General features: G+C 37.2%; 1 protein-coding gene across 6 annotated transcripts in view; it reads left to right on the top strand.

The window, feature by feature from the left end:
* vti1a (vesicle transport through interaction with t-SNAREs 1A) overlaps positions 1-15,491 on the top strand; it is a 139,482-nt gene that overhangs the window by 83,543 nt on the left and 40,448 nt on the right. For 2 of the 6 annotated variants that reach the window (XR_014609067.1, XR_014609068.1), the window contains 2 exons: positions 5,470-5,965; positions 7,089-7,532. Coding sequence is in view for 4 of the 6 variants with exons in the window: in XM_084135897.1 (XP_083992023.1) it covers positions 5,470-5,535 (66 nt within the window). In the remaining 2 variants the exon portion in view is untranslated. Of the gene's footprint in view, positions 1-5,469; positions 5,966-7,088; positions 7,533-15,491 lie in introns of those variants that run through there. The other 4 variants (XM_084135897.1, XM_084135898.1, XM_084135895.1 and 1 more) reach the window with 2 other exon arrangements.

Genomic DNA, 15,491 nt, shown 5'->3' on the forward strand with positions numbered 1-15,491 from the left:
AGGCTATTCAAATTTGAATTTCATACATTCATTTCTTATTCAAACAAAATCCTGTCATCCAGATATCTCCACCCTTCCTCATTCATTCTCATCTTTTTTTTTTAACCAAAAATGTGTTTTAGGTGGACAGATCAATACAGTACAAAGAACATGTAGGATGTTGTAAAATATCAGTCTTTTCTGTTAACCAAATGCTTTTTAATCTACGCTATTGCTTCAATGCAAGTGAACAAGCGCACCGTTATTTGTTGTGTAGTGACGTGTGTGTTCAAGTAAGCCAGAATTACGCAGATTCTGCGTAATACGCTGTATTTAATAGATCATGATGACTCACAAGTATTTGCGCAAAATCCGCGCAGATTTGGCTTACACGAATTTCCCCAGCAAAGTGAGTAAACACAATAACATGCCAAATTGGCCAGTGATTTGACAGCGTTACCCGCCAAAATAAAATTTTAGCCGCATTTGGCGGGTTGGCGGGTGTTAATTCCAAACCATCAGACTTCATTTAAACAACTATGACGACTTCCTCAGACAGCAAGTCAATACATATGGCATGATTTAACGTTAGATGAACGCTTGTGATGCGTCTTCACATTAGATCTTCTAAGCGACACATTTCGGTTGCAAATGAGACAAAGTACAGATCGCTCAGCAAATTCGTACTGCAAAGAAAAATAGTCTACTTGTTGATACACACTGAAAACGGTCAGTGGCTGTCGTTTTCAACTGATTTACATTATGAAAACTGGTAAAAACTTAAACTTCAAAAAACAGAACCGTGAAACTCATTTAGAAACGGATTTAGTCACATAAACACCACAAGTGGCTTGTGAAGAAACAGACTGGCTGTATAACAATTTCATGCAAACAGAATATCGCTGTGGAGATCAGTGCTTTTTCCGCAGTGTAGAGCGCGCACGCAGGGTTGCCAGATTGCACAGATTAAGTAAAACACTGGTCATAAAATGTAAGAGAAAAGCTCTGTTTGGGTGATTTGGGAGATTTAAGATATTTAGATCTGGCAACCACAAACATCAACGCTAGTGGGGACTTGTTAACAATGCAAGATAATGCAAATGTCTAATAAAAAAAAGTGTTTTCAGGATAAAAAAAGAGCGGGCAAATATCGCAACGATTTTTTAAAAATGAATCGAGAGAGGCAGATATCGTTATCGCGATTAAAATACGATTAATCGTGCAGCCCTAATTGCCACTTTGTTATTTTGTATCTTATTCAATGACATACATATATTTTTTATGTGTGACTTAAGTGTCCAAATATTTTTTTGGCCACTCTATCTAATATATGCAGAACATTTAATAAATGTAATATATCCATCATTTCTCGTACCCTCGTACTCAAACCTACCCATCACAGAAAACTTTCTGCATTTTTACATTTCCAAAAAAACTCATTCTGTATGATTTATAAGCTTGTTTACCCATGGGGACCTCTATTTAGGTCCCCACTGTGACACGAGACCCCATGAGTCTGTGTGTATTCAGGTTGAAGTCCCCACCGGGATAGAAAAACATGAACACACACACACACACACGTACAGTATACATACATATATACACATATTTATATATACCCAGCCGTATCGATTCACTTAGTTTGAAAGGTGATGATATAGAGGGCTGTTGCGAGCTTTTTTTGAGTGTCACTCCTCCTACCAGGTATCAAATGTCTCTCTCTACATACTCATCCCATTTTTACTCCCCCCTCCTTACTTCAACCTTTATTTGTTACTTTATCCTCTGTATGTATAATCGTTATTACCTTTCCATATCTCAGTCCATCCCTCCTATTTTGTTTGTCCCTGCCGTGTCCACTGTCATAGTCTTACCTCTGTCTCTTTTTTTCTCTTTCTTTCCTAAAGACTGGTATAGAGAGCTCAGTCAGGGGCCTCTCTGATGGCTTCTTATGAAGGATGCTTAAAGATCACAACATGGCAGTTGGGCAGGCAGCTCATTTCAAAGGAAATAAAACATTTCCTTTCAAAGGTCTGCTGTCTATGGAGAATAGCTCTCCGTCCCTGGAGCCCCGACTGGCCCTCACACTTTAAAGACAGGAAAAATGGAGAGGAGAAAAGAAAAGAAAGCATGATAAGAAGACATTAGATGGAAAGAGCAATAAACTGCTTTTTGAGAGAAGGAAACGGCAGATGAAAGAGTTTTTGGAGTGTCTCTTAACAATCAGTTCACTCAGTCTCTTTCAAACAGACGCACAAACACTAAGAGAGACCTAGTGCCTTGCAAGCAGCTCTATTACTATTGCTCATCCTCAGTGAACAAGCTTTTGAACAAGCCTCTAACCCTAACTTTAAGTTTGACACATAACTTATCCCACACCTACTTGTTGAGTAGTGCTATTACGGTTACAAACAATCAGAATTAACGTTAAAATGAGTGGAAAAAATTCCATAGACTAACAACTCTAATTCCACAGACTTCAGGTCGTTCAATTCAATTCATTGTTTGGCTTCTAAAAAAGTGTAGCAAAAAGTGTAGCATTTTGTCCTGCAATTTGATTTGCTTATACTAGCATTTCAAAATGGACCCAAAATTGTCAATTAGGAACAAACTGCCATTTGTATTCCAGAGTTCTGCTCAAATTGGCATTTCCGAATGTCAAATGTAATGTTTTTTGCATGATTAACTTTAAAATAAGTTGGACATAAATGTTTACTTCAGGTTGTTTTCAGGTTTTGTAGTCCGTATTTTTTACTCTGAGACATGAATTACATCATTACAATGTTGCATTTTCTCCTTGGTTTGGTAGACTTTGACAAGACATTTTAAAACAGACCTAAATTTGTTATTCATATGAGCGGGAATCATAAAAATATTATTACAAGTCACAAAGATTAAACGATTATAAGAGTCTTGATTGACCAAATTTCCTCTCATGTAAATGTTGTTTTTTAAAATGTCTTGATGTATGGCCAATATTCCTGTTTCTGGTTATGCTACAGTAGTTGTTTGTGGTATTTTTCTTTATTTAGGTTTAGGCCTGCGTGACTGTGACTCTTTTAACTCTATTCAGAAATTCAGGCATTGAATCAAGCTACTGGGAATCATCTTACCAAGACCATTTGCTAGTCTGTAATCGGACTCTGCTCTAGATCTGCTGTACTGGTAATCTCTTTTGTTGTTGGTCTTGTTTTGGGTTCCTAATTCACGGCGAGCTCCACCGTGTGTTTTCAAGCTGTCACAACTTTGACCAGAGAGTGAAACAGAGAGGGATTTTGGGAAAAGCCAAGGGAGCTCTCATGGGACAGATTCATCGTTGAGAGAGACATCAGGCAGCTCTTGGGCTGTTGGTGATGCCAGAACCCAAACACGCCTAAAACCACATCTGTCCCTGAGCCTGCCTGCTAACATACACATACACACACGCACACATACACATGTCCCCGCTGACTGTGAGGACAGAGAAGGAGGCTTTCTCAAGGAGGCTAGCCAGAGTCACGTATCTGACGGCTGCCAGAACTGTGGCTTTACTTCCATAGCAATGTCAGCATTCCTAAACACACACACATTCACATCTCCAGATGGATGCCTTTTACTTATGCGTCCCGCTACATGAGCCATATATTGAATATTAAACATGTACACATTTAAAAGAGAAAGGAAGTGTTGCAAAAAACAAGAAATAAAGTTACTAAATGAATGAAAGTTAATTTTAGTAGCTTCTCTCACTAAAGTAGACATTCTAAAGCCCTATTTGAACGTAATTGTTTTTCATGGGGTTGTAAGGTACTTTCAACATTAACGGGTTAGTTGGTGATTTTATTGCTGCCCGAATCCAGAATGTCAATGTTTTTCTCCCACCACCCACGTAAAAGTCCCTGGCTGAATTACTCATTGTTTTTTGACAAACAGCAAGGTCGTGTGGTAATTTAATTGCCGTCCGTATCCACATCACTGAGTTTACAAGGAGAGATCAGTTAAAAGTTCTCTGTTTAAATCCTTTTTGACCTATGCCGAGCACTGTACAGTTGCGCTTCGCTGTAATTTGGATGCATTTGAAAGATGTTGCCTATTTTTTTATTACTGAAATGCCGGAAATTATTTACAAGAACGATGTTTCATCGCTGCTCAAAGGAGAAAGAGAAGACAAGCATGTAAACATTTAAAATGGGCATTTGTTATGGCAGCAATTATATACATAAAAATATAAACCAAGCAGCTTTATGCTTACCTCATGTAAATAAGTGCCTGTATTAAAGGGGTATTTTATGACCTTTTACAAAGTCTTGGTTTTGTTTTTGGGCTGTACTCGAATATGTTTTCATGCTTCATGCAAAAAAACGCATTATTTTTAACGTATTGTTGCATTATTATAGCTCCTCTCTCCCCAGTCTGGGCAAACGCGCTGTTTTGATGAAGCCTGAACTATTTTGTATTCCGAAATACAAAATGTGCTGTGATTGGTTATCTGGCCCAGTGTGCTATGATTGGTCCAGTGTGCTTTGATTGACACCGCTTAGGGTGTGTTCGGGAAATATCCCGCCCCTTCATAACAGCAAGCTCCACTCACTCAGATGTAAATAGCGGCAATTCCAAACCAATGCAGGCCTGATTTAGACTTAATAATAATAATAATAATGTTAACAAACAAGAGGATCATGCAGAACGGATTTCATTCACAGATTTTCTTAGACACTTTAGATACAATGTTATACACCATTTAATCGTGATATTTGTTGGAAAACTATGGTAATTCAAACAGTAATCGACACCTTTTTTGTGTATTATTTGGGCGCGGATCATTTAAATGAGGAACATTATGACTTCATAAGATCCGGAAAAATTGCATTGTAGTCCAAACGAGTCGTTCGTTGTAGTTCTTGAAAAGTGGATTCTATTAAATAAAATATCTCCCTTTGGAGTGGACTTTGAGCATTGTAACCTTGCAGATCTCTTTTATGCTCAAACAGCAACATTACACACCAACTAAAGTTGAAAAAGTGAAAAAGCATAATAAGATCCCTTTAAATTATTTCTGCTAATTTCCACATTTTTAAAACGACATCCATCATTTTGAGATAAAATACAACAGAAAACCATTTTCAATATAGCGCGTCTATCTTTCTATTTTTAAACAGGAGATTTAAATAATAAATAGGATATTATTTTCCTTAAATGAAATATATGAATTTATTCTTATTATTCCAAGCATACAACATTTTATTTACTGCAGACAATCATGCGACTGACCACGTGAGCAGGGCTTTCCCGGGTTCGTAGAATCACAAAACTCGCTCCTCCACCGTGAATTTATCGCCATTCTAATGCATGAGTTTTATCACTGAGGTGCCATGCAAATTTAATTTTACAGACGTCCACATGAGAAACTATTACCGTCCAAATAGGGCTCAAGCCTATTTTTATAGCACAACTGTAACATGACCTCTCTAACATGGACATTGTCTCTTTTTCTCTCTCTTCTTCTCCCAGCTGAGAGAGACGGACGCTAACTTGGGCAAGAGCTCTCGGATCCTGACCGGCATGCTGAGAAGGTAAGAGTAAGGTAGGGACCGTTTCTGATACCTCTCAATGGATGTGTTTGACAGTGGTCCTATACCATCCACTGCATGAACACACAAATGAACACGCTTATTGTTATGCACTGTGGTTGCATAGCATGAATCTAAATGGTCTTCTGAGTAATTAGTAATTCAGTAAAATCAAATGACCCCAAACACCCAACTTCCATGGAATCAGCACATTTTTGTCACATTTTAAATCATTATGAGGGAAATTTAGTGGGATTCTGTATTTAAATATGCAGGGTTCCCATAGAAACCTTTTTTAAGTATTGCACTTTTTTTTATTTGCAATTTTGTGTTTGTGAACAACTGGAAACATCTTGGAAATCCACATTTTATTTTATACTTTCTGTTTTTTTTATAGGTTTATAAGTTCACTAAATCAATTTGACTACCTTTCAAAAGTGTTTTTTTTTGTTTGTTTTTTTTGTTAAAAGAACAAGTTTATTATGCTTATCAAGACTGCATTTGTTTGATCAAAAATACCATAAAATAAAATAAATATAATAATTATTTAATATTTTTATATAAGCTTTTTATTTATTCTTGTGATAGCAAAGCTGAATTTTCAGCAGCTATTACTTCAGTCTTCAGTGTCACATATTGGGACACACCAAGCTGGTCTGCCGCCAGGGAATATCGGGCCGTTTTTGTGCTTAGTTTTTTTCGGTGTGTTCCGCAGCATTGGCTCTAGTCGGATGCCGTCTGGGTTTTTTGGCCAATTCAGCATGTTGAATTAGCATCGGGTCGTCGGTGAGAGAGAGAACTCTGATTCGCTGTTCAGCTTAGCGAACGACTCAGTACAAGAGAATAAAAGTGTGATGAAAGTGAGCAAAGAAATAATTTTATGTCATCTTACCTGAGCATTTGAATGCACAAATATTTTCATAATAACATGAGCCGCCTCGGAATGAAAAAAGTGATCAGCGTGATTGATATTCAAAATGGTAAGAGAGCGCTGCTTTGTATTTCTGTAGTCCTAGTTTCGGTTTCCCTTTTTGAATGATGAAAATAGACTGCTGATTTAGACAGATATTTGCTTACACGCAGGGGCAGAACACACGTGCTAGTTGACAGTCACCTTTAGTACTTTTGGTGTGTTCAAACGCAGCTTTTTGGCCGAGACGCAGCCGACGAGATGTGACAACACAGTCAGCTTTCGTCACCGCTAGTTCTTTGACATCGGCTTGGACACACAGTGGAGCAGTGGGCAGCCATGTTTAGTGAGGAGCGATTGGGGGTCATTTCGGTCATTTCCTGCCGTTATTTAGAATCGAACCTGCAACCTTCGGGTTACCAGTCTGACTCGCTGTCCCCTCAATAAAGTTAGTTTTAACAGATAACAATGCCCAAGTCTTTGCTGTAAGTTTTGATTAATGCATCCTTGCTGAATAAAAATGTATGTATGTATGTATGTGTATTGTGTATATATGTATGTATTTATGTATGTCTGTATGTATGTGTATATATATATATATATATATATATATATATATATATATATACACACACAGTACAGGTCAAAAGTTTGGAAACATTACCTTTTTTTATATTTTTGAAAGAAGTCTCTAATGCTTATCAAGGCTGCGTTTATTTGATCATAAATACAGAAAAAAACAGTAATATTGTGAAATATTATTACAACTTAAAATAATAGTTTTCTATTTGAATATACTTTAAAAAATAATTTATTCCTGTGATGCAAAGCTGAATTTTCAGCATCATTACTCCAGTCTTCAGTGTCACATGTGACATCCAGTCTATCACATGATCCTTTAGAAATCATTCTAATATTCTGATTTATTATGAGTGTTGGAAACAGTTCTGCTGCCTAATATATTTGATGAATAAAAGGTTAAAAAGAACTGCATTTATTCAAAATAAAAAAATATTTTCTAATATAAATCTTCTTTACTATCACTTTTTATCAATTTAACACATCCTTGCTGAATAAAAGTATTGATTTATTTCAAAAAAAGAAAGAAAAAAAAATACTGACTAGTGTATTGTTGTTACAAAAGATTTCTATTTGTAAAAAAAATTGCTTATTTTTTTATTTTTATTTTTTTTACTTTTTATTCATCAAAGTATCCTAAAAAGTATCACAGGTTATGAAAAAATATTAAGCAGCAGAACTGTTTCCAACTTTGATAATGAATCATCATATTAGAATGATTTCTAAAGGATCATGTGATAGACTGGAGTAATGATCCTGAAAATTCAGCTTTGCATCACAGAAATAAATGATAATTTAAAGTATAATAAATTGAAAACCAATTATTTTAAATTGTAATAATATATCACAATATTTTATATATTTTCTGTATTTTTTATCAAATAAATGCAGGCTTGATGAGCAGAAGAAACTTCTTTCAAAAACATTAAAAATAGTAATGTTTCCAAACTTTTGACCTGTACTGTATGTATGTATGTATGTATATGTGTGTATATATAGTGTGTGTGTGTGTGTGGTTGTAGTTTATATATATATATATATTTTTAATTTATTTCAGCACATTTTAACAATATTTTGTTTAATGAATCACGGATGCTCAGATTCAGAGTTCTGGCTTCTACAGACACAGATTCAATGTGAGCATAGTCATCATGCAGTTGGGTTTTTTCAGCACTCATCTGCTCTAAAGCAGATCTAGCGTTCCTCCCACTATTTTGTCTCTGTGTAGTATCGGCTTTAAACAGCAGAACTCATCATTCATATCAGCAGGTTGATGAGATATTGGCTTTTTTCCCTGTGTGGTAGATGTGAGATAACTGAAGAAATGCACAGCTTCTCTCTCTGTCTCTGTCTCTCTGTCTCTCTATTCCACTTACTGTTGTTTTCTCCACCAGCCTCATATCGCTCTCCTTCACACGCACGCACAATTCAGTTGAACGTCTGTCACATCTCCGCTTTATAAAGTGCCTTTGCGCCATTGCCTGAACCATGACGGCAAGGTTTTGTTTCTTTTTTTCTTTTTTTGATTAAGAGTAATATGTAAATGACACCAGCTAAATTTAAAACCCCGGGTCCAGGAAGGAAGTGCCAATTGAAATAGATGCTTCAGTGGTTGTAGACAATCAGGACGTGTGCGGCGAGCGAGAGGGAGAGGAGGAGAGACAGAGAGAGAGCAAGATGCCGGAGACGTAGACTGTAACCAATATTTCTGCATATGTCTCCATTTTGTCAAGTCTCATTAGAGGGGCCGCGGCCGCCCGGTGTCACAGAAGCTGTCCAGAAATCATTCATCATCCTCCTTTCCTTCCCACCTCCCTCTGTTTCTCTCTTATTCCATCCCGCCCCGCCACTAAGTAAATAACATGCACTTATTTCAATGTTATCATATTAATGTTAAAGTTCAGCTGTCACCTAATGGGAAGACTAAATCAGACGTAGCATTTAAGCAATGTAGTGCTGTAGCGAGGCCGCCTCAAATCAGGATTTATGAGCTTTTGCATGCGCGCCGTCTCCCTTCAGCCCTCTGCCTTTCTGCATGAAGGCCCACCGCACCCCCAGTTCTTCCTGTCTTCTCTCTCTCTTTTACTCTCACTCTTTCTCTGTATCTCTCTTCCTTACTTGTTTTTAGCTTTCTGCTTGACAAAAGAGTAAATAAAGCCTTCCCACACATATTACATTTGTGTTGCATCTCAAAGCCATTTGCAACAGAAAAGTAGCAAAAACAACAAATAGATGTTTTGGGGTTTTTTTTCTGGCTTGTTTTTCATCTTTATGAATTTTCCTGGCTTTCATTTAATTCCATGCTTGCTTAGCCCTTGGACATTTGATTAATAGCACAGTATATTACATATTACTACTACATATTACTTTTTTAATCCAGTATTTCATTTTTGTTTTTGTTATTTATAAACTATTATAATTTTTTTTATATTTTCATTTAGTTTTTTTTATGTTCAGTTTTCATTTTAATTGTAATTTTTTTATTAATGTGATTAATAAAAAATCTTTTGTAATTTTTTGACAAAGATTTTTAATATTTCTATTGAACTACAATGCATATTATTTATTTCTGTTTTAGTACTTTTAGTATTTGTCTTTCATCTAATATTTATATTTTATTTTATTTAGCTTTCAATGACAAATATACTTTTAATAATTTTATTTTTTCGATTTAGTCACTTCACACAAAATCACTTCACAGTGTATTTATAAATATTCTTGATCATGAAAATTTATTTTAGACAAATTATAAACAGAAGTTAAAAAATAATCTAATTAAACATTTCCAGTTCTTTCTCTTTTTTGGTTAGCAATCACTTTTTTGGTTAGCAATCACAAAATAACAATTTCGCCTGCTAGCTTTGCATAATGTTAACTGGTTAAGAAAAGAGCTTTTGATAAACAAGAACAAGTCTACATTTTTGATAAGTCATTGAGGAGGGGGGATAGGATCTTTCACTGCAGTGATAAGTTTTGTACAATCAGCACTCATTTTCTTCAGAAAATGTAAAAATCTGCACTTGCATTTTCACTTTTCTGGGTCAATGCCGTTTGGATTTGTATTTTTCTTAAATGACTGTACAGTGTGATTTAATTCTATGCTCGCTCCGAGTAAAGATGTGAGGGTAATTTAAATGAAAGAGAGGTGAACTTGACTCCCTGTGGCTCTACGTTACTTGATTATCTCTTTTGGCCTTTGTACACACACTCACTTACTCCAGGTTGTGTTTGTCATGGTGAGGTTCACAGGCTCTAAGCAGTATGTTGAGGACGGAGCATTAGCCCGCTGTGATAAATATTGTTGTAAGATGGAGACAGAGAGACCCGCGCGCACCAGATGTTTACCCTGAGTGGAGAGCACTGTGTGGGTGAGGACAACTCCAGTCCAAATATGTGTACTCTGTTATAGAGGACGCTGCGTGCATTTTGAGCTCAGCTCGTTTTCATCCTGACTTTCCAGAGTTCAAACGAATCTGTTTATAATACACTGGTATCAAATAAGAGATGCGTATCCCAAAAGGTTTCTAACAGAGGGATTTAAAAGTGACACATCTCTGATAGTCTGGTAATTCAGCTCTTAATCAAAGTAAACTCACATCATGATGGGCAAAGCAGTATTACTCTCCCAGTCATCTCGTCGCTCTCTCTCTCTTTCTCCCTGAGCAGACTACTGAGCTGGGCCGTCTCGTGCTCCAACTCGCTCTAAATTATTAATGGACAGCTTCAGAAACTCCTGAGGGTTTTAATTATATTGTCATGGTCATACTCATCTCATTAACTTTTAATGGCAGTGCCTGCTTAAAGAAATCATAATATTATTAAAGAATAATCACACCAATTAAAACATTTGCCTTGATTGCGGATTGTTTAATACACAAGCCACTGGATTCAATCGAGTCTTCAAAGTAGCTTGGGAAGAGGGCTGAAGCATGCGTGAACAATGTGACCTTGCATGAGAAGTTCTTATACTTGCAAACTAACAGTTGGAATTAGTTTGGTAGGTTTGTTTTGGAAGAGTATGTATTAACAAGACTAGAGCAGCTCCCTGATGGCTTCACCTGTATTGATTTTTAAAGGGATAGTTCACACAAAAAAGAGCATTCTGTCATAATTTACTCAGCCATATTTTGTACCAAAGCTGTATGACTTTCTTTTGATATATTGAAAAACATCTCAGCGTTTTTTGTTTCTGTTTTGTCCATAAAATGAAATTTGACGGGGTTCCAGTGTTGTTTGGACACCAGCGTTCTTCAATATGTCCTTTTGTGCTCCACAGAAGATAGAATATTATGCAGGTTTAGAATGACATGAGGGTGAGTAAATGATAATGGAATATTGACTTTTAGGTGAACTTTCCTTTTATACACTGCAAAAAATGCTTTTTGCAGTGTATAAAACACTTTTGCAGTGTTTATTTTTGTTTTGTTTCCAGTCCAAATATCTAAAAATTCTTAAATCAAGAAGCGTTTACTAGATAAGTAAAATGACATAAGAAATTCTATTTTGTTTTAAGATAAAAAGAAAGTAATTTAAGTAATTTTTGCTTAAAACAAGCAATATTATCTGCCAATGGGGTAAGAAAAATAATCTTGGTTTCCATTTGAATTAGGATTTTTTTTCTTGTTTTCCATTCGAATTCAGATTTTTTTTCTTACCCCATTGGCAGATAATATTGCTTGTTTTAAGCAAAAATTACTTAAATTACTTTCTTTTTATCTTAAAACAAAATAGAATTTCTTATGTCATTTTACTTCTCTAGTAAATGCTTCTTGATTTAAGAATTTTTAGATATTTGGACTGGAAACAAAACAAAAATACTAAGTAAGAAAAGCATTTTTTGCAGTGTAGGCCTGTTTACACCTTAATTCCAGTGTGATCAGATAGCGATCGAATTACACCTGCTCATGTAAAATGCAATTTACATATTACATTAGAAGTTGTGTTAACTCAAACTCAAACGGTCTTTTACCGAAGTTTGTTTAAAAACATTTAAAACAATGATTTCTTGCATTTCATTTTCCTTCAGTTAAGCAGATAAAAAGTTTTAAAGCACTCTTTTTAGGGAGGGAAAGTAGAGGAAAAAGACTTCAAAGTGTAATCCAGTTAAATAATTTGTTAATTGGATATTGTTGATTTAAATTGCATGGACAAGTTACAAGAGTTCAGTATATTTTTTCTTTCGTGTTGTGATCTGATCACAGTGCATCTTGAACCTTTCTTCTATGGAACACAGAAGAAGAGGAAAAATGTTTGTAACAACAGTTTTGACTTGCGTTGTATGGATAAAAAAAACTTTTTAAAAAAACTAGAAATGTCTCAAAATATCTTCTTGTATGTTCCACAGAAGAAATAAAGTCTTATTGGTTTGAAGTAAATGAGTGAATTATGACAGAATTAATTTTGGATGAACTATCCCTTTAAAAGGCATGTTAAGGGCAGGTGTAAAGAGTGCTATTGTTTTATTTTATAATCTTCATTTTTGTGAAGACTTAGTGTGACGGCATTTCACCTCAAAATGGCTGTGATGGTGTCCTTACGGCTTCAGAGCTGGAGTATGGGTAAAGGCCTCCTGCTGATGTGGACAGAGAGCGAGAAAGCAAGAGAGAAGGGGTAGTGTTGGGATCAGTGCCCAGCGCAGAGCTCCTGCTCCAGCCTTCCTGGCCTTCCACGGAGACCAGGGGCCTGATACCGCATGCAGGTGGTCGAGTCAGTCGCCAGGCAGATCAAAAAGTCAAACCCCTGGGTGGACCTCCCTTTGAAATGGGAATGGGGCAGAAATATCAGACAGAAAACATAACCAAGCCCCGCACCGCAGAACAGCTCCATATTCATGGCCGAGCTTAGAGGAGCCAGGCCTCGATCTTCTGAAGGAGCCCACAGTACAGCTGGACACTGATTAAGACATCAGGTTTTCCACGTCTCTGGGCGCGAACACGGCCGCTTACTTCGGGTGTTGTGCGTTAATGTGCAAACAACGGGAGTGCCTTGCATGCCCCCCTCCCCACCTCTTTATGAAATATTCATATTCATAACACATTACTTGTAAAGCAGAGTAGCTCCGACTTTGTACATCCCGAACAGCTGTAACACTTCTCTGTCACTAAGCGCTCTGATCCCAGCAGCGATTAGATCAGTAGACGTGGTATTGTGAGAGGTGAGCTACACTGTCACCTCTCTCTCTTCCTTGATTTTCCTCTCTGTCTCCCTTTGTTTCTACGTTCCAAGAGTCGTCATCGGCACGGCGTGATAGCAGACGAGAAAAAAAGGGGAGGGATTGTGGTGGGAGAACGAAAAAACCCCCAGAATGTGGCTGTATTCTGGTGTTTGCCAGTCCCATTAAACAGACATTTGCAAACAATGTCAAGAGGGAGGAGATCAAAGCGCAAACCCCAGAAAAGCGGGAGCTCTGATGTCCTGAAGATCTCCAAATTTAGACTTCCACCGTATTGGCTCCCAGTCCCTCTCCCAGCTTGGAATATTAACGACGTGCTATGTAGGTCATATAATTAATGTGATTCAGGAGCACCAGTGGGCTGTTGAGGGATGCAAATAGAAAGAGTCATGGGGGCTCTCTTGAAGTCTTGTTATGAAGTTGAACAAAAAGATTTGATATTATTTTTAATTGGAGCTGAAAGATATAACAAATTATAGTTCAGTGTGTGTTTTCCCTCTTCTCGCTCGCCTTTTATTCTTTTATTTATTTGGCTTCTCCCTCGTTCTGCAAAGCGAGGGGAAAAGCCTCGTTAAGATGCTGGAGCCGAGAGAGCAGGGTGGAGAAGTGACGGGGGCACGGCTCTCTTTCTCCCACACACTCACTCCCATCCTCGCAAACAAACTCCTACACGCACTTCGCCGTATAGTTTTGTGCGAGTACGAAATTCTTTGACATCAAGGTCTGTTGTCAAAATCATAATGAACGGCTGATATAGACTGAAGGAAGAACAAAGATTGTTCAGAAGCGAAGTCGTAATTTCGCTCCGTCTAAATTTACCAACTGTCAAGGTGAGGCTTTACTCTACAAACTAACCTTTATAATAATCCTGATGTTCTCTTCTATACACTTAAAGTCACATGTTGAGAATCAAAAGGTGCTTAGTGCATCTGTTTTGCTGTTTTTGATTCTGTGATCAGTCATTTTCCCCTCCCCATTGAGTTTTTTCAGTGGCATGAGATCTTGAACGAGCCAAAGTTCAAAATTTGGAGCAATTTCCATTGGTAACTGTCTCCAGAGCGGCAGGCCCCTCCTCGGGGGTGCTCTCTTCCCAGCATTTCTCTGATTTCCTTTCTGAGCAGCTGTGGCGAACTCCATGTTCTACATTTGTCATCGTCCGGAGTGGTGAATGTTGCCTGTGGAAACCATACTTAACCACCATAAATGTTGGTTTGGCTGATGCCATGAGAGTGCTAACTGTCACAGTACCAGTTGTTTGTTGGTACAGTCATGTGGGGTTGTCTTGGTGTTTGCTAGGCCTCTGAATTCCAGTAAAGATGGCACTGCAGCTGCATGCAATGACATTCAAGAAAATTCTGTGCTTCCAGTTTTTTGGCAACAGTTCGGGGAGATCCCGTTTCTGCTCCACATGACCATGCCCCTGTACGCAAATTGATGTCCGTAAAGAAATTATTTACTTAGTCTGGTGTGGAAGAACTTGACTAGCCTGCACAAAGCCCAGCTTTGAACCGCACTGAACAAACTCCTGACCTCAACCCCATTCACTTAAAATACAGTATCCTTTATAATTTTCTTGTTTCAGTCAATTGTGGAGTGCCTCGACTGAATTAAAGTGAAGTGGCATTGATGAGTGTGTTTATACGTATCATGGAGCGTGGTGACGCGCATCTGCAAGATTTACTGCTATAACTGAGTATCTTGTTTCTCTCCTGGTCACAGCTCTCGCAAAGGCCTTTTAGACGCCGGGGTGTTTTGTACCCTTCAGGAATGCTGCTTGTCAGGTTTATTTTGGACAGCAGATACTCTGAGCATCTTGTGTGTCACAACATTTCAGTTCAGATGTCTGGAGCTAACAGTCTTAGTCAGTTTTAGTCAAATGGCACTGTACGAATGTGTGTGTGTGTGTGTATGCACACATAGACTAAAACTGACCAAGACTGTGTTAGCTCCAGACACATGAACCTCATCTCAAAAATACAGTATTTACATTAGTATTGTGAAATATTATTACAACTTAAAAATAACTGTTTTCTGTTTTGATATATTTTAAAATGTAATTAATTTGTGTGATGGAACATTCAGCAGCCATTACTCCAGTCTTTTTTTTTTTAATTCTTTGAATAGAAAGTTCGACAGCATTTATATGGAATATAAATCTTTTGTAACATTATAAAGGTTATAGTAGTTTTTTCACAAATAAATAAATAGTTAAAAATATTTGAATTAAAATACCATTGTATTTATCAACTTTGGCATTACCATGAGTCGACCATGGTCACAATGTCAGTATCGTGTCAGATTT

This window comes from Abramis brama (assembly GCF_963993115.1).
Source record: "Abramis brama genome assembly, chromosome: 14".
NCBI classification, from domain to species: domain Eukaryota; kingdom Metazoa; phylum Chordata; class Actinopteri; order Cypriniformes; family Leuciscidae; genus Abramis; species Abramis brama.